This window comes from Sinohyriopsis cumingii, chromosome 18 (genome assembly GCF_028554795.1).
Source record: "Sinohyriopsis cumingii isolate HCF-2022 chromosome 18, ASM2855479v2, whole genome shotgun sequence".
In the NCBI taxonomy this organism is placed as follows: domain Eukaryota; kingdom Metazoa; phylum Mollusca; class Bivalvia; order Unionida; family Unionidae; genus Sinohyriopsis; species Sinohyriopsis cumingii.
In genome coordinates this window covers 25,082,927-25,108,138 of record NC_142978.1, presented here as the reverse complement: position 1 = coordinate 25,108,138, position 25,212 = coordinate 25,082,927, and the positions used below count along the sequence as shown (strand labels likewise).

The window sequence follows — 25,212 nt, the reverse complement described above, 5'->3', positions numbered from 1 at the left end:
ATCAGGGATACCCTTATTAAGACCCCAAAACTTACACATATGAGGTAGTCGAAAAACCCAACGACTATCAGGGCCGGCGGCACAATGCTGCAAATATAACAATAACATAGAATAATACCCCAAAACATTACAAGCATAAGGTAGTCAAAAAACCCAATGACTATCAGGGCCAGCAGCACAAGGCTGCAACCAAAACTTATAACTAGAAAAATAGGACCCTAAATAATTACTCAATAAGATGGAAAAAACACCAATTCCATCCAGGGCCAGCAGCACAATGCTGCAAAACAAACCAATCAAATTGCTGTCACCTATTAGCTAACATCTACCTCGATAAACTCTACCTCTCTCAAAAACAGCACAGAGTTTTTTATTCAAATTCCAAAAGACGGAAATTTAGAACAAATATCCTGGATCGGAAAAACCCTGCTAACCTGTGGCAAGACAACTCCGCCCGAGCCCGACCACTTTCACCCCTTACCACGGACAGACATCAAAACCCATACGTGCAGTGCACGCATCATAAATTAAAACGCGAACTAGATCGGGTCCAATCCCACTGGTCGCTCATCAATGCAAATGAATGACAGAGTGCGTGCTGGGTCCAATCCCACTCTTACAAACACAAACAAATAATAGGCCTTACAATCAGGTTGATATGTACACAAAAGTACTTCCACCTGACGGCCCAATCAAAAAGTGTTCTGTGAACACATAAATGCCTGGAGGAAGTGGCACCATTCCTTCCCCCAGGAGCAATCAAAAAGGTGCCTGTGGCACCACAAACCAGTGGTACATGCTCATTGCGAGCGCACACCACTATAATCCAACTCAACAACAAAATCGTTCGCACCATCACATAGATCAGAGTGAGGCAGCTGCAGCGCACGTTCCTTTACTAGCGAAAAAAAGAAACAACAAAAATACAAGATCAAGAGGAAAGAAGACTATCTATAACAAGAATAAACAGAAGAAAAGAAAGAAAAACAATATTTACATCAACTGGAAGACCAAAAACATCAAACGGAACCGAAGCTGACCCATAAACAGAAACCATAGCAGGAAAACAGAGCAGCAGCATAGGAACAAAGGGATTCCATAGCGGCGTGCGCGGTAAGCACGCTAAACTGCCACACCACCAACAATAAGGTAGGGGGTTTATTTAAGCCAAACTAAACCTACGGGTAACATTGTGCCTTATAAAACCATTAAATAATCGAATTCTGAATACATTTTTCTGAACATAGTAACTAATAACCGACTAATACTCGAATAAATAATCATAACCCCCACCCCTAATTTTACCTAACCCAACTTTTCCCCTGACTAATTTTAATAACTCCCGACCACAAATGGACTAATGCAGGCCCAAAACAGGAGCTAGGAACCACACTAGCAATTCCTGGTTGAGATCCTTGAGACAACTTGTTGTCAAAAGATTTCTCATCAAGGGCAGCAAACGACAAAGTAATTCCCTTTTTTTTTTTCTTTCTTTCTTGTTTCCTTTATACCTTTTAATAATACTAGACATTTTCCCCTTTAATAATAACCAAACTACAACTGATTTACTATTTAATAATACATCAAACTAATCAGCCATTACCTAATTAAACTAAACTATCTAATTCATACACCAAATTCAAGTTTGAATATTAATTTCGTGGTTTTACACATATAAACAACCACGGGCGGTACAACGCGAGTATCAAATTACTGAAACAACGAATTCCACTCCACTCGCAGACCGCTAGAATCTAACTAAAATAAACACTCGACGACCAATAGGAATCATCGTCTGAAACCAATATAGAAGACCACTTCTCCGCTAAATTAAAAAGCGCAAGCACTACATTAATCAAAAGCAAGTGCAGCTTACCCCGCTCAAACAAATCCGCGACCTAGTCTCCAATCAAACACAACCTAGCATCGCCCACTTCGGGTGATTAGTTAATTCCGCCAGTAAGATATATCGGAATCACTACATTAACCACAAAACAAGAAATAACCCCACGCACATAGAAAAATAAATAAATAAATAAATAAAATAAATAAATTAATAATAATAATAAATAAATATATAACTAAAAACCAAAAACATTAAAATACAATAAATAATTATAAACAGAATAATATAATAACAAGAGAACAACAAACAAGCAATAAATAAAAATAAATTCTCACATAAAATAAAAATAAACGGAAAAAAGGGGGAAACACAAAACAACATAAAATGGCCACTAAAATAAATAAAATAAGACTTGATGACCAAAAAAGACAGGAAGGAACAAAACAAATTAGGAGAAAACGAAAAATGGATAAAGCTATAGGTCAAATAAATAAAAGCGCAGACATCAGTCAAACGGAGGTACAAATGGGAATTTACCACAACAGCTTAGAATCCAGAGAAATAAACATCCAGGAACTACAAGTACATACAGACACACAGAGGGAAAAAAACCAAACAAGCAGAATCACTAGATCAACTATTAAAAAAAATGAAACACAAATCCAGACAATAGAGGATGCTATAAAAAGCAAAGTCACAAAGAACAAAAAACCAATTAAAATACAAACAGAATTAAACATGCAACATAACGAACAGGGACAAACAACAAGCGTTAGTCCCACACCTACAACGACGGAAACACAACCAACCAGGAAAAAAAATAAACAATCTGAACTAAACACAAAACGGACTGCAATCTCAGAATCAACAACTCCCAAAACAACACTTACACAAGCAAGGAAGTAACACCACCAATTAGGAAACAAAATAGCCCTAAAACAACATCAGCAACAACACCAATAAATAAACAAACAACAGCAGCAACACCTCAAAAACAAACAACAGAAGGCCAGAACACACCAACACCATATCTAACAACATCACCCACAACAGCACATCCGACAACAACACAAAAAAAATCTAAAATACCTACACCAATAAATACTAAAAAGAGAACAACTACAGGAATGACAACAATAACGACAACAGCCATCCCATTGATTGAACAACAAAGAATCATGGCAACAACAACACCAGGGACAACAGTCACATCAATGACTAAACAACTCAACCCAGCAACAACACCCAAACAAGCAACAACAAAGAGAACAACACCAAGAACACCATCTACAACAAAGACTCCCCAAGAGATAAACATATCCACCACTACTATTAAACCTAATACTAATACTACCAAAGTAAACAAACCAAAAAACAACACAATACACAACAGTCAACAGGCAGGCCCTTCTACAAATATAACAACCAATGAGATGACAGTAATTGAAGAGGCATCCAAGGAAGGGGACAAACTTAAACAAGACAGAGGAACAAGAACACCTAATTACACTATTCACAACAGTCAACAAGCTGGCCCCTCGATGCACATAACACCACAAGAACTGGAAGAAATCGAAAAAGCCATCAGAGAAGCAGATCAACTCGAACAGATGCCAGCCTATCACAACAATCTCCACAATGAGAATCACGAAGAAACATGCTCCAACAAAGGAAAAAGACCAATGAACAAAAAACAAATAATCAAAAAATCTGAACCACTTCAGCCACAAAAGGACAACCCAAATATACTAAGCAATATCCAAACGGAAACTAAAAGGAAACAAACAACTCAGACCCCAAACCACCAGAAGCAACAGGAAATATCAGGTAAGAAAATAAATTCTCTTTCAGACAATCAAATAAACCAAGACAGCGGATCACAAAGAACTAAAACAGGGCAAAGAAATCAGAACAACAACAATCAGCAACAACAGAAATACCCGTACCATCCAACTGAACTTACACTATATATCACAAGCCCAAACCCCAAATTCATCAGGCTAAGTAGTACAACAATAGCCGCATCTCTAAACAACAAACACCGAGGGACATACAGAATTATAAGGCCTAACACTGAATATATAGTGATATGGTGTACCACCAACAGGCAGGTGGCTGAATATTTGGAGCTAGACCAAATGGCAGGAATGAAAATCAACATCCAAAGACACCATGCCGTGAACAGAAAAAAAACAGCCACAACAAACATCAGTACCAACAAAAACACTACCTCAAATATCACACAGGACGAGCTGAACAACAGCAGAAAATCAATCCAAGGAACATTCAAGAATCCCACAGATAACAGCTGGCAAACCACAAACCGCGGAACCAGACACACAGACACCCCAAAAGCAAGCTTCAAAGCCATATTGAAACTAACGGGAACCTACAAGCACTACACAACAGCAGACATCGAATATGATCTACACTATTATAGCATACCATACAAGAGAGCTATAAAACTTAAAAACAAGAAGGGACAAGAAACTACCACAGTACTACTGGAGTTTTACAACCCACCACCAAAAAACATCAAAATAGGACCCCAAGCTAAATTGAAACAGCTCAACAAATATATAAATAAACCTCGGTTCTGCACGAATTGTAAAAGATGGGGGCATTTCACCACCAAATGCCACTACCAAACCAGGTGCTATAAATGTGGAGGTCCACACAAACAACAGTGCACGTCAAAAATACAAAAATGTGCCAACTGTCTAGGAAACCACCACCCCAACTCTTACGAATGTCCATATACAAAAATAGAACACCGAACAATAGAAATAATGGAACAACAACAAATACCCTATTATGAAGCAAGGACAAAAGCCAAGAAACCACAACAAACAGTCACAGAAACTGCAGCTACGACAAGATCAAAGGAAAAAAACATAACATCAGATATTGAAATCAATCCGCCAATACAAATACCTAACAAGCCGATAGGAAATAACACACAAAGGAAAGATAACTCACAACTAGAGAAATATCCAACTAAACAACCACATAAACCAATAACCACAAATGTGGAACTACAACAACAAAACACAAGTAATAATGAAGGTTTGATAGATTCTAATCTAATACAAAAGTACATTGGGGCATTACAGAAAGGGGTCAAACAAATAACAAAAAACAATGAAGTACAAAAACAGGACTTCTTACAACTTTTAATAAAACTCATTGGAACATTCTACCCCAACACTATTTAAAACTGAAAACTAAGGAACTACATAAACGCACTAAAATCTAAAATGGATACAGAAGACAGCACAGACAGTGAAAATAGGATACTCATTTGGCAATGGAACTGCAGAGGACTAAAAAAGAACCATGGGGAACTTTCTGCAGCCATTGCCAATACCAATCCTAAACCAAGCATTATTTGCTTGCAAGAAACCTATCTAACCAATGCAAACAATAAAATACCCAAAATTAGTGAGTACCATACAACATACACAAAAAATAGAACCAATAACACAAGAGGGGGAGGATTAGCCATTTATATACACAACTCGGTTACCGAAACTTATGAAGCTAATCCTACCATAGACCTAAATGGGAGTCCCACAGAGTATCTAGCCATAAATATTAAACTTAAAAATAAAACAATAAACATATATAACATATATGATCCAGGTAGCTCTAGCCTAAATCCCATACAAAACTATATAGATATATTTAAAGAAAGGGGTCAACACACAATTATCTGCGGAGACTTTAATGCACACAATCCAGAGTGGGGAGGCGACCATACTGATACCAGGGGGAATAACCTCGAAAAGTACACAATGGAACATCAATTAGTAATACTAAACACAGGAACACCCACCAGATTAGACCCAGGAACAGGAAAGCTAACCCCTATAGACATAACTATTGCCACACTCAGCATAGCACTAATCAGCGAATGGGAAGTACTACATCAAAGCACCCTGGGCAGCGACCACTTCCCCATATGCACAACAATATACACACAAAAAACTAAGCAACAAACTAAAATCATACCAAAATGGAAAACTGAAAAAGCTGATTGGAATACATTCAACAAATCATTACAAAAAATTACACTAGGGGAACTACATAACCACGACAACAGCCAATTTTATGAAGTCATAACTCAAGCTATCAACAAAGCAGCTACAATCAGTATACCGAAAACACAGAATAAAATAAAACAAACACCTATACCATGGTGGACAGAGGAATGCCGAATAGCAATTCAGGCCAAAAAGAAAGCACTAAATCGGTTCAAACATACTAAAGTAACAGCAGACTTCCTCGAATACAAACGTAAAGAAGCCATAACTCGGACTACAATTAAGGACTCCAAAATCAACTCGTGGCGAAAATACTGCTCCACACTTAACCATCATAGCAACTCAAAACAAGTGTGGGGAAAGATTAGAATCATGAAAGGAAACACACCAAAATCAACACCAAAAATTCCTGGTGCGGACACTAACGAAGAAAAAGCCAAACAACTGGCCCAACATTTTGCAAACTCTAGCAGCAACAGCAATCACACCAAGGACTTCATGAAACAAACCACCATTCTCGAAACGGAATTCCCGCACCTATTTAACGACCAAACAAACAACGAAAATACACCACTAAATGAATTATTTAATATAAATGAATGGAGAAAGGCGTTACGTAACAAAAAATCAACATCTCCAGGTGAAGACCTGTTAGGCTACGAATTTTACAAAAAAATACCTCCAAACATGGAAAATATAATTCTCCAACTAATTAACCAAATATGGCAAACAGGGAGCATACCAACGACATGGAAACAAGCAATAGTCATTGCCATACCCAAACCCGGGAAAGACCCTACAAATATTAATTCCTACCGCCCAATCTCCCTGACCAACACCCTGTGTAAACTTATGGAGACTATGATAAATAACCGATTAAAACACCACCTAGAACAAAACAAATTATTATCAGAGAATCAAAGCGGATTTAGACCTAGACGATCTACTATAGATCAACTCATCCGGCTAGAAGCCAACATCAAACTTGCTTTCAATGCAAAAAGGAAGAAAGACCGACATCTTATTGCGATCTTCTTAGATCTAGAAAAAGCCTTTGACATGGTGTGGACCAAAGGACTCGTATCCAAACTCAACCAGTATGGTATTACAGGACGCATGCACTGCTGGATCTCTAACTTTCTAACTGGAAGACAGATTAAAACAAGAGTAGGGGATGCACACTCAGAAAAACACACATTGGAAAATGGAACACCACAAGGGAGTGTGATTAGCCCCACTCTATTCAACATCATGATCAATGAACTCAGCAAATACGTCAACACCAACCAAGTGGAACTTTCACAATTTGCTGATGATAGTGGTATCTGGAAAGCAGGCAACCCAAACAGCCAAGAAATTATCAAACAAATTCAACTCAACCTAGATAAGATAGGAACCTGGGCTGACAATTGGGGCTTCAAAATATCCAAAACCAAAACTGTAGGAATGCTTTTTTCCCCAACGAATAAGTGTAAAATAACATACCCTAAATTATATCTACAAAAAACACCAATAAACTTTGTCAAAAATACATGCTTTCTAGGAATGTTGCTGGATGAACAATTAAACTGGCAATCTCATATTACCAACATCATACAGAGATACAATAAAGATCTAAATCTACTTAAAAACATAAAGGGAACAACATGGGGAGCAGATCAACAAAGTATGTTAATGATATATAGGTCACTAATTAGATCCAAATTAGACTATGGCTGCCAGGTATATGCATCGGCAAGCACAAAACTACTTCACAAACTAAACAACATACAGTATAAAGCACTAAGGCTCTGCACAGGAACACTTCCAAACATTGCCCTAGAAGAACTACAAATCCTTACAGGGGATTTACCCCTATACCTAAGAAGGGAGGAACAAACCCTTAGGTATACCACCAGGAACTCCATACACTCGGATAATAACCCCACCAAAAGTACAATCACCAAATGCCGAATAACATTTAGGCCAAAACTTGTCCCAAATCCACCGGCAGCCAGTAAGGTACATACGCTCTGTACCGAAATAGGACAATGGGGACTACAAGCTGAACAACACCAATTAATAGACATAACACCATGGAAAAATAGGACTCCAGACATCAACCTGACAGCACAAAAAATTGGATCCAAAAACGAAAACCCAATAGGACTCTTAGCAGAAATACAAAAGATCATAACGGAAGAGTACCCGACTCATGTTAAAATCTACACAGATGGCTCCAAATCGCAAGAGTTAAAAAGAACGGGAGCAGCTGTGGTTATCCCAGAATATAACATCGAAATAACTGAAAGACTCCCAGACGACTACTCAATCTACACAGCTGGATTTTGGGCCATAAATGAGGCACTAAACTGGATTACACTTTCAACCACAAAACAACACGTAATCATCACCGACTCCCTCAGTGTACTTAAATCACTAGAATCTGGTATTTCCAAAAGTAGAGCAAATCTCATGGAAAAAGCGCTACAAACAATAAGGGAAATAGATACCAAACAACAGAAACTAACATTCCTGTGGGTACCCTCACACATTAACCTACCAGGAAATGATAAAGCAGACCTAAGTGCAAAATCCAGCCTCACAAAAAATACCTATCTGACCATGCAATATAGCGTTACAGAAATATATAGTCAAATAACTCAGAAAATCAACCATAAATGGTAACAAACATGGGACAATAGCATCAAGGGCAGACACCTATACCAATGGCAGAAAAAGGTGGAGAGACATATTACAATACCTAGAACACTGCAAAGCCCAGATATCAGAATCATAAATCGAATAAGGACCGCTAAAACCTTACTCAAGGGAAGCTTTGGAAGACATCTCAACAAAGGAATGGACAACCACACCCATTGTCCCCATTGCACCAGCACAGAGACCCTGGAACACGTTTTTAATCAGTGCACCTATTACCACTCGCACAGAATGGAATTTCAAAAACAACAAAAGAAAATCGGATCGCCCTACAAATATCCAGACTTCATAAATCCCAAAACAAACAGCAACAAAGACCTAACATACAAAAACATAATAACATACTTAAAACAAATAAACAAGTATGACAAGATATAACCCAATGAGTTGAGAGCATTAATTGCTAGCTGAAAAGCACACTCAAGGTAAAAAATACAAACAGGATACCAAAAAATACAGGCTACCAAACACACATCAATAACGAGAACAGGTACCTTTGAGAAGTCCCCAGGACCTGATTACTCAGCAAAGGTGCCTCCATACTCGATATATAAAAAAGAAGAATAACTAACTTTACAAACAATACAAATCTTTACAACAAAAAAAATTATTAAATAAAATAAAATAGCAATTTTAAAACTAAAAACTAAAAATGAAATAAAATAAACTAACGAAAAGGGAAAGGGAAAAAAAAACAACAAAAAAACTATCTTTAAGAAACTGGGGAGACAGGCACCTTTGATAAGTCCACCCGGACCTGAGTATTCAGCAAAGGTGCCTGCACCCATAAAATTATTAAAATACATGCATGTACCAATCTTCCCTTCTCTACCTTCCAACTTTGCATGTCTATATTCTAACTATAACATCTAAGGTCTGACAACAAGAACAGAATACATTAACTCCCTAAATTTAGATATATAAGGTGACATAAGCCCAGTCATCAGGACCCTCCGCACAAGGCAGAACTAAACTAAAGTCACAACAAAACTTATCATTAATAACACACTACACAGGGAGCACAGGACTTTTTCAGACCACGTGCTGACAATTTTAACTATTAAAAAAAAAAAAAAAAAAAAAATATTATTATATTAGAGTTTGAGGCACAATGATAATTAAGATAATGGTGTGTGGCAGTTGAGCAGAAGGGGACTCCAACAAGAAAAGACCAGCAACCCACAAAAACGATGACAGAAAGAAGACACAGACATCGGTCAATTGCCCCAAAAGAAGCTCTCACATTGGCTATTAGAGGGCTCTTCAGACATACCGAATTTTTTTGGCCCTAATTCAATATGATCATTTTTGGACACCGCCATCAAAATTCAAAACTTAAAAATTACAATACAAGAACTGAAAGTAACGGGTGACAAACACCTAATTGATTGGCATCATTTATTTTTTTATATACATATACAAAAGTACACTCTGTACATAAACAAAAGAAAAGAAAACTGCTGTAGGTTAACATAAACAAAACTAACAACTATCAAGATCAGGATAATTACAGTGGCTAACACGACATTGATATATTTAACGTCCATTAGTACAACTGGACTCGATTTGAACAATAGGCTTTGGCGTTTCTAACAACATGGACCTGTGACGTCGGGCTCCTCCTGGACTCATGCCTTCCCTCCCTTGCCACGGACAGACATTGTAATTAAGTAATGCGGTCATCGCATATAAACACGGGGATGTAGTGGCACCATTCCTACAAACCCGATCAAATAAATAGCCTGGTCATCAGGCATTAACAAGACGCAAAAGTACTAGTACGTAAGCGTCTATAATTCAATATTCATTCATTCGTTCGCACCATTCTAGGGAATAAAGACAAGGAAGATGGTGGCTGTAACAGAACAGTTTAACCAGTTGAAGGATATTTGGTACTGGATGGTGGATGGAGCCTATGTAGTGAAAAAGATTGAACGTGAATGGAAGCATGAAGTTACTAGGGATTTTGTCAGAAGGCAAGTGACAAACCTGAAATTAGCTATGGATCTGGTGAAAGAGATGATAGAAGAAGAAGTAAAAAGACTAAGAGGCTTTATAGATCCAGAGTATGTAAAGATTGGTCACTTGAAAGAAGCCATGGATAATGTGCTAGAGGTAAGATGTTTTTTGGAAGACATAATGGAATGGACAGAGTGGTCCTTTGTCAAAAAAGGCCCGGACCAGCTTAAGAAATCGGAAGAACTAATGAGAAAAGTAATGGAGGAAGAAGTAAAGAAAATAAAGGAGAAATGAAGTAAAGAAAGAAAAGATCAGGAAAACAAAATGAAACAGGCAGAGTTTGAGAGGCTCAATAAGAATTGGATCAAAGTCCAGGAAAAGTTCAGAGCATTGGGCCATCCAGACTGGATGCCAGAGGAGAAGAAGAAGAAGAAAGGAATGATGGAAAAAGTGAGAAATTGGTGGAAGAAGTGGAGGAAATGAAAGAAGAAGAAGATGATGAAACCAAAGGCCCTTTTCAGGGCCATTCCTATCTCTCGAAAAGACCTTGACTTTCATTGCCTAGCCCCAATTTTTTATTTTTTTGGTTAAAAAAATAAAAAAATAGAGACCATCCCTGTTTCAATTTTCGCCTGTTCCCTTTCCATAGATCCATCAGGTCGGGACCTTATTAAAATAGGGTCCCGACCCTGTTCCATTTCCCCTAGTCCCTAGACAGTCCCACGATTTATTCCCCATGTTCAATTCCCCTTGTCCCTAGAATGGATATTTTTTTCCCATGTTAAATTCCCCTTGTCCCTAGAATGGATACTTTTTTTCTCCCATGTTAAATTACATAGTCCCCAGAGTGGATACGTTTTTTCTCCCATGTTAAATTTACATAGTCCCTAGAGTGGATATTGCTTCCTATGTTAAATTTACATAGTCCCCAGAGTGGATATACCCTTTTTAACATGGAAGTCCCCTAGTCCCTAGACCGTCCCTATTCACTACTCACAATGTTTTATTCGTCAAATCGTAATGTCTATTCTACATAAGGACGATTTGCATCAGTCAATATTTGTTGTTATCGGAAAAGAAATGCCAGAATTTGGCATTAGTTTCAATGACAAAATGTAACAGTTAATTTGAACTTAAGTTTATATTCAAGCGATTATTTATGAAAAACATAAACTTGATCAATCGTATTTCCTAACTCTAGTCACAACTTTAAGACTTGTATTATAGAAATTGGAGCCGGTCATCTGAAATTCACATTTCAAATAATCAGTAGTTTGCGCAATTAAACAACATACAGTGATTTAATTTGCCATCACTTAATGCAGTTCACAACAGGCATGCTTCTGTGTACTTACATTGTTTCTTGTGTATGTGAATTAACATTTGTCTGTATATGACTCACTATTGGCAAATGACTGAACAATTCATTATTTCAATATAACCGTCAAATGATTTGAAAATGCAGAACAAAAGAGTAAATAACCAACGGTTTAACAACGTGCCAAATATTTCATCCTAATGCACAGCTACTTGCTACTGTATCTCCGAAAATTATTTCAAAGAGCTTTAAAAGTTAGTAAATTTTATGTCATTTCACATCACATCTGCTACATGTTAAATAAATTACAGAAAACCCTAAAGCATGTCCAGCAGTAGCTATCATGGGGAAGCAAATCATTTTTCTAGTGATACTTCTGTTTTGTGAGTCTTTTTCTCTTCAACAGCCTCATCAAAGCTGCACTCGCTGCTCCGAATATCGTTCCGCCCGCTAACTGAGTCCCAACACTCACTACGCCAGTCGCCGCAGCCGATTGGGCCATTGCAAATGCTGATCCGGCTGCAACATTACCGATAGTGGCCTGCAAGATATAACTAATTTTGATAATACAATTCATCGTTGTCCTACCATCTACATGCAACGTTTATTTGTTCCAAATTTAAATTAAAATCGAAGACTATACTCATTTCCTGAAATAAGTTTTGGAGCGCATTGTACCAAATGTTCAACATAGATTATTCTGCATTTTAAAATATAATTGTTGTCAATGACATATGCGACATTCTGAATGTTAAAGACTTCCCATAATGGTCCAAGTGAGATCTGTCAGCCATTGTCATCCTACTAAAATGCTCCACAGTCGAACTAAAATAAAATGTACTCCGAATTCTGCTTGGGTACTGAGTGTGCTAGATCCTGAATACCAGTTACATTGTACTTTTCTCAGCAGGTCTCACACGAGAAAACAAGAGAAATAAATATTAATGACTTTTCTGTGGAATTTAATTCGATGCAAGAGAAGCGGATGGATTTAAATAGTGCATTGATACCTGTACAGCAGCGGCAATGCTACCTGCCGCCACTCCCCCCGCTGTAAAACCAACAGCTCCAAGAGCAGCGACGGCAATAAGTGGGGTCGCTACAAATCCAACAGTACCAACACCAAGGCCTACTGCAACGTATTTCCATGCTGAAAGTATACGGTATGAAGTTAAAGTACTATGCTAAAGATTTGAACCTGTTAAAGAGTTGAACCATTAGCCATATATATACCAATGGTTGCTAGCAGTAGCATCGGGCAAACTTACTGGCGCAATCTTCATTGATTTTAAAAAAGCATTCGATTTTGGTTTTATATTTGGTGCTCATTTAAAAAAAAAAACATTCAGCCACAAGTTTTCTCCAAACTCAGTTGCCTGGTTCACGTCGTATCTCAATAACAGACACCAGTTTGTTTGCAAGGGCAAATATATATATCCGAACCATGTCATATCTTAAGTGGTGCTCCTCAAGGATCTTTATTAGGGCCTCTTCTTTCTCTACTATTTATCAATAACATAGCCTTGTATCCAGCGCACTCTAACACAAATCTTTTCGTTGTCAATTCGACATGGCATTTATCTGGTTAACCTCTCGACTACATTAAATATAAACTTCAAATCGACCTCAACAATAAATCAGTTTGGTGTCATCAAAACAAATTGAGTATTAACACCTCTAAAACGAAATTCATGACAATCGGAACAAGGTAGCGTCTATCTACTAGCATAGATTTACTTCTAACTTCAAATGACTTAGACGTATCTACTGTCCAAAATCAAAAACGTTTTGGTATCTACATTGATCAACACCTCAGCTGGAATGCACATATCAATCACCTATGTGCAATGGTAGTCAAATGAATAACTGTTAAAATTACTTTCGAAATTTCTACCTCCCCAATCACTTGAACTTTATTTGTCAGGTTATTTATTACCACTGATAGACTACTGCTGTACCATATGGGGAAACACATCAAATTATAATCTGTCCAGAATTGATAAACTCCAGAAAAGGGCAGCCCAAATAATACTGAAACTTCATGTTATGTCTCCCTCTCATGTTTTGCTCTCACGTCTGCAGTGGCTACCTATACAAAAAAGTATTCTTTATTTTTAAGGCACCATGAAATACAAGTCTTTAAACGGTCTTTCTCCAAATTGTATCATTAGCATACTTGAACTAAGATCATCAAAGACTGGCGTAAACTCCGATCGACGACTAACAATGATCTCCAGATTCCGTGGTCGAAAACCAGGCATTACAAAAGCTCATTTACTGTATCAGCACCTACTGTATTGAATTCCTTACCACTGAGCATATGTAATTCAAACTTCCTTGCTTCTTTTAAAATATCATTAAAGAAATTCTTTCTTGACCAGTTGGAATGACATATTAAAAGTTTTGAATCAAAAACTTCATCATCATATCTATAAATATATATAGTACGACTTATGCTGAAATGCATGTAACTGTGTATTGAATATTATTCATATATATATGTTTCCCAGTCTAGTTACATATATTCATTCATTTTAAATATATATGAATGAGTGTGAAACGATACATGGTTATGTGCATGGTTTTGTATATGTATTTTGTGTATTTTTTGTCAAAAATTTTGACATAGCCGATTACAAAAATTGAGGACCACATGGGAGATGGGTCAGCCATGACCTTATATGTCATCCTCGTTAAAGATAGTTTATTATTATTATTGTTGTTATTATTATTATTATTATTATTATTAATAGTAGTAGTATTAGATAATTAAACTCGCCAAATTATTTCTAATTTTTGCGCGCTAATAAGACATTATGTTTAGAAAATTGCTCAAATATTGCGAGGAAAATGTCCAGATTGAAAGAAGAACAATTTTCAGCATTTCTTTTCATCCCTGCTCAGACGTTTCAAATTTAAATTCTCGAAAGTGATAAAATAATTTCTTGACGTGATTTGAAGCAATATTCGATAGCCAATGACATTTATAAATATATTCTTTTAACAGTCAATCATCTATAGAGCCATCCAATAATAAAATAATGCATAAGGATTTCATGGGTATCGATGGGTAACGATGGTGATATGCAAACGTGTTGACATAACAATAATACGAAGCAGCAAGCAGTGTATGTAAAGCCTACCAACTATATGATAAATATATTCATGAATAAACTGCTGTCATCTAAACTGTGCAGCTGTTATTGAATGATGAACTCATCACATAAGGAAGGTAACATCAGAATAATCTAACACTTAATGCACACTTCAAGCGAAACTGCAAAGACCTTTTCTCGGTCACCATATACTAGCGTCTTTCTTGTGTTGCTGGCAGTTATACTAAATATCGAAAACAATTTAACGTTTGCAACTGAAACTGTAAAGAAAGGACAAGTGCTGAATTCTAACATCGAGCATCAGAGAAAGAGTTTTCAAAAACGAGTAAATTACCACTGAAAATTCGGCATCATGATTACTGCCTAATTTCAGAAGCCCTAAAGGAATTGGGAAGACATTAACTCAAAGAAACAACGTTCGTCTGTAACTGGACTGAAGGGCACACCCTTCAGTTAAATTTCGACGAAATTTTGTCAGCAAATTACAGTGTTACTACTCTAGGTCTTAAAATATGTAACAGCCGGAAGTGAAACCAACAATTTAAGTAAATTCAACAAGTGATTTATTTCTCCACAAAATCGAACTAAAAATTCAAACGACATTTTCATTATTGTGAATTAAATTCCAAATATTCCTAAATGTCATATCACAAGTCCAAAATTATCGAATGTGCGGAATGAGTTCAAATAGTCTTGAATAGTTTGATGGAACACAAAGATGCAGTCCAGAAAATCTTTAAATACGTTCACAGTAATCCCAAAGGAATAATATATATATATATATATATATATATATATATATATATATATATATATATATATATATATATATATATATATATATATATATATATATTAGTAATTCTATCGAAAATATTTAATAAATAATTTGTTTTGAATTATGTACGATTTCCACAATACAAATACAAACTCAGATCATGGGTTTCCACAGTCTAATATCGAATATTATTTGATTATTTGTTGATCAATCCATATTTACCGTATATCATATGCCGGCCAATAAGACAATAATTTCGACCAGAAAATCTTAGCTTCATCTTATACTCCAAATCTACTTATATATCGATTTTGTCATTTGAATAGCTTTATCGTATGTCACATTTTTTCGTATGGAACAAATTCTCAAAAAGTACGAAAAATAATGTGCAAAGTAATATTTTATTTCATTTTGAGGAAAAGATCGTGTATGAAAAAATATAGTAGAAGGATTTTAAACAATTACATGAGTGTCAGTATTAAAATGTAACGTACGATCTAAATGAGCTAAAGCAATATGCATTAGTAATAGATAATGCTGGTAATAAACGTTGTTTAAATTTGATATGTGTGCGTTAGACGTGACAAGTTAGAATATGAATAACCATCACAAAGACAGATATTCCAGCATAATTTTATTATTGCACATCATGATCAAATACAAATTATGCCCCATTATGAGAGAGAGAGAGAGAGATTGTATGATAATCTGTATTTTTCACTTACTTGATGTCTGTTATTTTACTTCTGTACAAATGTGCAGTACCATATTCTATTATCAACTAATACCACTAAGTAAGCAATTCCTTTTAGTTTTAGTGATCACTTCTATTTTCCTACAATTACGTGGCGTTGTAATGGTATTTACACGTTAATTAAATATGCTACAGCCTTAGTCAGGTTTTCTTAAGCTAACACCTGTTTGAGGTCAAGATTCGGCAGACCAGATCAGATTAGTGAGGCTACCTTTAGGGAAATGAGGCTAACCATGGGTATTATGAATGGTGGTTATTCGTGTAAATTACTCAACCAGTTATATCTTGCCGATAGGACTGACAGCACTTATAGTAACACAGAGCATGAGCAAAGATCAAAACAATTGCCGCCAAAGTAAAGGAAGAGTACATGTACTTTAAAAAAATTATTTGTCGGAAACGGAGAAGTTGTTTTGCTTGCAAAGACAATTAGAGCGTGCAAAATGGCCATTCTTGAGATTTAACCGAAATGGAGGTTTTAGAACAATCCAACAAGTGGATTTCGCTTATTCACTTAAAGACCCGCTAGATGATATATCTTTAAATAATTCTGCTAAAAGGCAGTCTGTATGTATCTGTCCCGTGTATCACTAGTCAGCAGTTAGGTCAAATTAACTTGGTGCTGCATACTTGTAACACATTTATGCAGATCAGTCCAAGATCTAGTCTTTTGGTGAATATCGGCTATTCGGACGCCAAATTAACCGGTATGCTACATATTTATATACCTTGTTCGTCTATGTTTGTAATATTGATCCCTTTTATAGATTTCGCCTGTAATTAAATCATGTAATTATCTCGAGTTTTCATGTGGCTTTTCAGTTACGTGCATGCTGTGATTGCGTAAGCTGCTTTTCTCAGAACGAAGAAGTTGATTAACTCGAACAGTTGGGATACTCAGTTCAGGTACTAATATATGCACTATATAAATATATATATATCGGTGGACAAGTGATCTATGGCGTTCTTTCGCCTTTACCTATCCCTACTATCCCGTACATGTAAACAAGCAGTTTAATCAATTACATAAACAACTGTGAGAATTCATTATATCAGAAATATACTCTGCTTTTAGAAATAAAACTTTCACCAAATTACAAAGAAAACACAAATAGATTTAAATAAAATAACAGAACTATTACTGATAGAGATTTAGTTCATTATAGGATCGAGTGAACAATCGAAGTCAACGTCTAGTACGATTGCATAACCTGCTTGTCCCAGTCTGCTCTGCTTCCACTGTAGCTGTTCAGACCCTTGGATCTCAGGATGATACTTTCCACCATCCGTCTCATGATACTCTCAGAATACGTTTCAGAAATTAACACGTCACAGGACTACGTCCCGGGATTGTACGTCCCACTGCACTTCTCCCTATACTTCTGAGTATACTTCTCAGGATAACGTCACATTATGCGTGTCAGGATAAAGTCACAGTATACGTCTCAGGAGCTATTTTCTACCATTGCTTTCAACGTTCCTCCCTCTAATAGCCAAACTGGTTCGTCGGTTTCTTTCGACAACAGTCCCTTTTGGACAACAGTTCTTTTACGAGGAAATTTCTTGCAAATCCCCGGAGCCTACTCTTAAGTTTCCTCTTCCAGGAAAAGCTTAGACTGATTAAAATTTTCATGTGGCGATATTAAAACCTAGGAAATTTAGTGCGGGAAACACGCCCCTTATTTAACGTAACCAACCAGAATCAAATATTTCTGTCGCCTTTTCAAGAGGCGCCAAAGTCGACGTCAGCTTTACTTGGTAGTTTGAGTAAAGAGTTTCTGCAATTTTCAATTGTGACAACTTTACCATGAAAATAAAGTTTACCTACCATGTCCCTAATAGTCCGTCTGGCTGCTGTATAAACAAATGCTTAATTAAGAATAAAATTCTCCCTCTAAAGAACATAGCCGAGCACGGTAGTATGGCGATTTGATACTCGCCTGTCTCCATAAATCTAATTAATGGTTCTCTGGTCTCAACTAATGTATTCTTCTTAGATCGCCAGAAATTTGCCCCTTCACACTAACTAACTAATAGCGTCAACATTTCGCATCCAGTTGTCATTACATATGCTTAGTTTATAAATAATTCATTGTTTGGCTGTGGAATCTATGCCCTAACACAGAATTGATTGTTATGCTGTTGAGGAGGAAAAGCTATATCTGTCGTGATAATTTATCAGTTGTAGTAAAGCAAACCTTTGCTATTGGATGCCTTTCTCTTCTCACCATCCTGACTGGGCATATTCGCCAATGGCATTGACTGTATTGACCTCTTCACCTCATCATCAACTGCAAATGTTATGATGTAATTCACCATCACCCGCCGGTTTCCATAAACAACATATTGATTGAAGTCGCTCGGAGAACCCTTAAAACCAGGACAAAAGGTATAATATAACTTTTGCAATATATTTTCATTTCTCTTACTTGAGTTATAGTTTTGCTGTTATACTTAACAAAAAAGTATTATTCGAAACTAAAATTTGTTCCCACAACAAAAGCCTCATGAATTCCTTTGGGCATTCTTTTTGTGATTAATTTGTGGTCTTAACAGTGGGATGTTTTAAATACAAACCAAGTTTTATAAATCTATCCTAAATAACAATATAAACGAGATAATCAAAGTGCATGGCAAATACTATATAAATTACAATTCCATCCCGAAATGTAAACCTAAACTCAAAGATCTCGAAGCACAATGTTGATTTGGCAATAATGACATATCGCACCAAACTACTGTCGGAACTATGCGTTTCCCACCATACTAAAAGCATTTTAACTAAAATACTTTTGTACAATATTTTCAAACAATTGTATCTTTCATCACGAATATCCCCCCCCCCCCAAGAAAAAAATAGGAAAATATATTACATGTGGAATGGGATTCTGTTTTCAGAAAAGAAAGTTATTTTCCTAGCTTAATACCACTTAAGTACATTAATTTTGCTGACTGCCTCTTCTAATTTATACTAAACACAACAACACAAACTTGCACTTAAAGTAGCAGTCTACTACAATTATTTGCACCTAGATATCGTACATATTAAAGAAACATTAAAATTAATTCTTTGTAAATATGTCAAAATAAACAATATGGGTTCATCGAACTATTTTGCTTCAGTATGACCTCCATTATCATACAACCTGGCTGTTGGGGTTTTATTTAATATCTAATGGGGCGTTTCCAAACATGAAACATACTGCGTTATCGTTATCTATGTTTTACATTCGAATTTTGAAAGACCTTTTGGATATATTTTGAATGATATCGGCTTTTTGAAAAACGGAAGAAAAGTCATAAATCGCGGTTCGATAAGGGCCACCCGAAAGGAAATCTGTCTTGCTGACCCTGAATAACAAAGCAGTATATATTAGGAAATACGTTTGTACGTCTGTACCATTCATAAAAAGCAAGCTAAGAACTCAAACGGATTTGACCGAGTCACGTCCGTTTCTGTGACAAATTTCATTTCATAAACTGGGATAACAATTTCGTACATAAAACATTGTACAACAAGTCTGCTCAGTCCTTATTATGACTCCTACCCACTATTTCTGGATGCCTGAATCAGTCAGATCATGGAGTGGTAGCTTTGATTGTAGTGTGGGGTAGCCTTACTCTCATCGAAAAGCCACATAAACAAGTTTATCAAATTGTGGGACTAAAGCACTCAGAAACAAGGTCCACGCTGTTTCTGATGTTTGAGTATTTGACAAAACATTTGCCACTTCCTTAGTACATCATCACAATGTAGGTGCTTCTTTCTCGTGATATTATTCTAGACAGAAGACTTTAAAAAAATTTTTCGCACGACTCCCCTTGCAAGAACTAAGTATAAAGGAATAGCCTGTGTGGGTATAGATGAAAAACAGCAGCAGAGAGGGCGAACAGACGATAATTGACTCACCCTTGAATTGCAAAAATAAGCCTTCCTGAAAATCGAAAAATAAAATCGCAAATAAACGGGATCGCGGTGACTGGGTGCCGAGTATGAGACTTCGCCCTCTCTGCTGCTATTAAATAAAATTTTTATCAAGACCAATTCGATGTCGTGACCGTGGATCATACAAGTTTATTGTTATGACACCATGCGGGGTTGTCTGTGCGCTACTAAATAAATTTTTTAAACGATTATGATCCATATCTCCGATGCACCAAATCTGATAAATATTTCGCAACGTATGTGCATCAACACCATTAAAAAACAGCAAGAATATTACAGTTATCCCTTATCACTTTAGGTATTTGTGTGTACCTTTGAATAACATAAATCACGTCTGTGTTTTTATGTCTTCCCCGCGAGAATATCCGAGCTGGATTTGACTGCTTATCCAGCATCACATCATCGTATGCAACTAAATTATTAATAAATCCTTCAATATCATTTACAGATGGTGCTTCACCATTTTCATCCAACAAATTTGCGTTTTCATTAAAGTCTTTAAGTACATCGTAGCATCGCTGGTCATCAACTGACGGAGCTATCAACTACAACTTATCCCATTTCATCCACTTCATTATCAAATTAAGCCGCAGTTACGTTCTACCAGACCCAGATGGACCTATTATTATCATTCTGACGGAATTTGGTAGAGCAGCATGATGTTTGACCGGCTCTTGCTTTCGTGTAAAAACGATTCATAAATTTGAATTTATAACGGACTTACATGCAAAATGTGTGCAATAATCTTTCTGGTGTTTATTGTTTCCACCAGTGGGATTGAGATATATCAAACTGGCCTTACAGTAACATTTTATAATTTGGATCCACGTTCAGGCTTATCAATCACTCAATATACCATTGATCAAAACGGGGTAAAATTTCCTGTCGGAGATAAAATAATAGTTATCAGTTACAAAAACGATGAAGTTTTCTCAGTAGGATCAAATTACTCTGTATTTGTCGCTTCTCTTGGTAAAAGATTACTCTTGATCATGAAACCTGTATTTACTAATAGCATGATCGGTTACAGCAGCAATACCACACTAATCACATCGAATATCAAAATACGCGACAATGGAATACCTCCAGATATTTCTGTGACGTCTCACTGCGATGTTGTCGAGTTTTACTGCAAAAAAAAGTGTTCACGTGTAGCGCTGGGATGTTCAGCTCAAGAATGGAGAACAATTATCTGTGTTTCTCCGCGAGGAATTCAGTGAAACCTATCATGTTAATACACACAGAACAAACCCCGAACACTACAATAATTATTTTCTAGATGTAAACTTTGACATATCATCGACAACGCTAAAATACAACAAGATACAATTTATGCGGTGTCATCAATCACATGTGTTTCTGAGTATCACCTCTAGACCAGTCTGAACATTACACCGCCGGGTAATTTCTCATGGATCGGAGAATTTTCCAGCACTTCGGTCATCGTTCCCAGCTTTGTTATCGTCACGGCTATGGTCATCTTCGCCGAGGTGATTAAAAAACAACGCCGAGATTTTGCCGGCGAATTTTTTTTTTTTTTTTCTTTTTTTTTTTTGCGGTTTTTAACGATCACTGCGTTATTCACATTTTAAATCAAATTGAACTTAAATTCACATAATAATGAGAAATTACACTGATTATTTAAGATACGCCTGCAAAGATGATTATTTTTCAAAGAGATATTAAGAAAGGCTTTTATCGGGAAGATTGTTTAATAAAGGAGCAGGACCGATGTGTCATCATTTTGATGATAACATAATTCCAGTGGTATGTGTAAACTTAACAAGAAGATGCATCGTCGAATACAACTCAAAGATGTTAGCAGCTTGTATGATCGGTGCTAAGCTGTATCATTTTAATAAATCGTTGGTGGTAACGATTATTTTCAAACACCTGGTGGTTCATTTTGGATTGCCTTCAAGAAAGGCGATGATCGATTAGCAGACTGGGTAACTGATCCCTTCACGGGGTTATTTGAAAACATAATAAACAGCCTTCCAAAAAAAAGCGAAAAACACTAACGCGTGAATTACGCCACTAATCAACTGGATTCTGTGCGGGTCAAGTTTGTGAGTTTATCGAGTATTTTCACGTAATTGTTTTTTTTTCACTCGAGATATTATTCAACAGACGGAGAATTTTCTTTTTTTTATCTCTAGAGTTGATCCGCGCTTGCTGTAGTATTTCATTAGTGTGCGATAATTTCTACCCGCCGCAATCTCCACAAATTGGATAAGGACCTTTAACGCCTTTTCCACAACCACGACATGGATTTGGTCCTGCGTTAGGATTTTTTGATAAAGCAGCATTGTGCTGGGCGCAGTGTTCGTTGTAACATTTCTTATTTCAGCGCTCCGTTGATCCCTAAAATAACCATGAACATCAATTCATGGTATATTAATATAATTATTTAGTGGCCGAGTAGTCTAAAGCGCTCTCCGTTACGGATCACTGCCATCTCACCTCTGTCTACGTGGGTTTGAGTCTCGGATTCAGCCAATGTGGGTATGTGAGAAAGCTTGCCAGTAGCTTCTCGTGGGTCGGTGGTTCTTTTCGGGGTTTTCCCGGGTTCTTCCTCCACCATTAATACTGGCGGCCATGTATAGCCTATCGTATGCTGAAAAATGGCGTTAAACTCTACAACAACAACAACAACAATATAATTATTTTGTTCAGTTATAATATCTCTTTAATTAATTGAACAATGACGTATAATATATAAATAAAATTATTCTAAATATCATACAAGATAATGTAGTGTCACAGTGCGGTGAATGAGTTATTGAAGCTCGCACGAGATACAAGGACACAATAGAATCGTTGTTTGATAATTCACCTGACGATAAATTACTTGATTTAGCTAAAACGGATTTGTCTTACTTGCAAGAATATTATTCCCGATATCTCAGTTCACTTTATAATGCTGTTTATTTTGATTACCAACGAGATGCAATCGATATTTTCACAAGAAAATGCTACACCAATGAAAAATACCTATTGCAGGGAATCATAGTACACCACACAGTAATTTTTATGTTTTTCCGTCCGATGATGATTTCAACTTAGTGTCCGGCGCGTTTATCGGTCGTTCCTTAGTAACCGAAATTATCCCCAAAGAACGAGAAAGATATGACGTATCTGACCTCGAAACAAAATACTTTTGTGAGGAAGTTCTAGTTCATCACAATGATTGTAAAATTATACCATCCGATAAGAAAATCGACACTAGTGAAATTATTGATTATATTTTGGTGTTATGTGATTGTCCAACCAAAAATGTATTTTTGTTCGAGACAAATCAGGGATATCATGTTCTGTGTAAATCAGCGCCGGTTAGTTTTGAAAAACAAAGAACTGCTAAATAAAGCCGCGAATGAGAAAAATCCAGGATGGCAGGTAGATAAACAAGCTGGACTTTACAGCATCAAACTTTAAGGTACAAATCACACAAGAGAGACAAGAACAGTCTGTGTAAAACACTTATTTCACACAAGAGCCACTTCCAGGCATCTGAATTACTTGTGTCCAACTTCGATTCAGCAAAGATACATCAAGATCAGCGAAGATGAGGAGAAACAAACGACAAGACAAGATGATATCTCCAGCGATGATAAGACCAGAATATCTCTCGCGTTGACAGGGGAACCTGATCAACTAACTAATATTATTAACAGCAGCGGTGGAATTAATACTGTGTCAAGAAAACCGGGCCATTTTTGTAATATATGTCAAAGGCGTCACGGATACAATAGTTTTCAAGATTATGTGGAGAGCAAGTGTACTGATTGTTTTGTTGCGGTTTTTTCGGATTGGTACGCCATAGGCTACTTCAGCGCACCAAGCGCAAGAATAACACTGCAGCGTCATAATATTGATGAAGAGATCGACAAATTCCTACGCGGAGAATCAAATAATACAACAACAGTTCAAGTTGTTAATAGTTTACCAGAAACCCAGAGAGATCCTGAGTATGTGAAATATCTGATGAGCGTAAAATACCAACGACGAGATTATCCTGGACACTTTCCCACAACGACGGCGGATTAATACTATACCGCACCACCAGCTTATGAACATGGACCAGGATGTCGTGTTATCACTGACAATGACTACATCAATGGTTCCGCATGTGGTATGGGAAAATCCGAGGCAGCATGGAAGTCAATTCCAAAGAACAAATCCACTCTCTGGATCTCCTACAGAAAACCTTTCACAGAAAAAACGAAAGCCGACTATCACATAGTCTTATTTGTATATTACCGGCGACATAATCTTTAAACCTGATGAACGAAGAAAGATCATTGTTTAATGGGAATCATTACACAGAGTAAAAGCAATTCCTGATGTGTTTTTTGTTGATAAATGGCATGGAATCCTCAGACAACAGTTTTCGTCGGTAAAATTTAGTCACCCGCGATGGACAATTCGCGGTGCTAGTGACAACATGCAAGTGACTGATAGTTCTCGACGCCGATGGGAACAATGATGATCTTGTTGTGTTGTGTTGTTCCACAGGGGTCTGTTCTTGGACTTATTCTCTTCATTCTGTACATTCAGTTGCTCTCAAGTGTCAAAGATCATCATCCAGTATCTCACCACTTGTACGCTGATGACACCCAAATATACAAATCTAGCCACACAACTGAAGTTGATGCTACCATTCAAGGTGTAGAGAGGTGCATTTCTGATGTGAAATCATGGATGACATGTAACAAGCTGCAGATGAATGATGATAAAACTGAGGCCATTCTG

At 36.8% G+C, this 25,212-nt stretch overlaps 2 protein-coding genes across 2 annotated transcripts in view; one reads left to right on the top strand and one right to left on the bottom strand.

Moving 5' to 3' along the window:
* The first annotated feature begins 6,576 nt into the window (after positions 1-6,576).
* Positions 6,577-8,556, top strand: LOC149776245 (uncharacterized). Its single transcript, XM_089942624.1, has 2 exons — positions 6,577-7,225; positions 7,433-8,556. Exons 1-2 carry the CDS (start codon positions 6,577-6,579, stop codon positions 8,554-8,556), a joined length of 1,773 nt encoding a protein of 590 aa, XP_089798750.1.
* A 3,124-nt stretch (positions 8,557-11,680) lies between these two features.
* Positions 11,681-25,212, bottom strand: part of LOC149776244 (protein mono-ADP-ribosyltransferase PARP15-like) — a 48,763-nt gene continuing 35,231 nt past the window's right edge. Inside the window, exons 6-8 of the mRNA XM_089942284.1 lie at positions 18,713-18,884; positions 12,877-13,016; positions 11,681-12,407 (exon numbers count right to left, since the gene is read on the bottom strand). Of these exons, the coding sequence (XP_089798410.1) occupies positions 12,231-12,407; positions 12,877-13,016; positions 18,713-18,884 (489 nt within the window). The 3' untranslated portion in view covers positions 11,681-12,230. The remainder of the gene's footprint in view (positions 12,408-12,876; positions 13,017-18,712; positions 18,885-25,212) is intronic.

Coding starts and splice junctions, on each gene's coding strand:
- LOC149776245 (XM_089942624.1), top strand. CDS start 6,577: ATGGAAAATATAATTCTCCAACTAATTAACCAAATATGGCAAACAGGG. Junction 7,226..7,432: donor TAGTGGTATCTGGAAAGCAG/GCAACCCAAACA, acceptor CATGCTTTCTAG/GAATGTTGCTGGATGAACAA.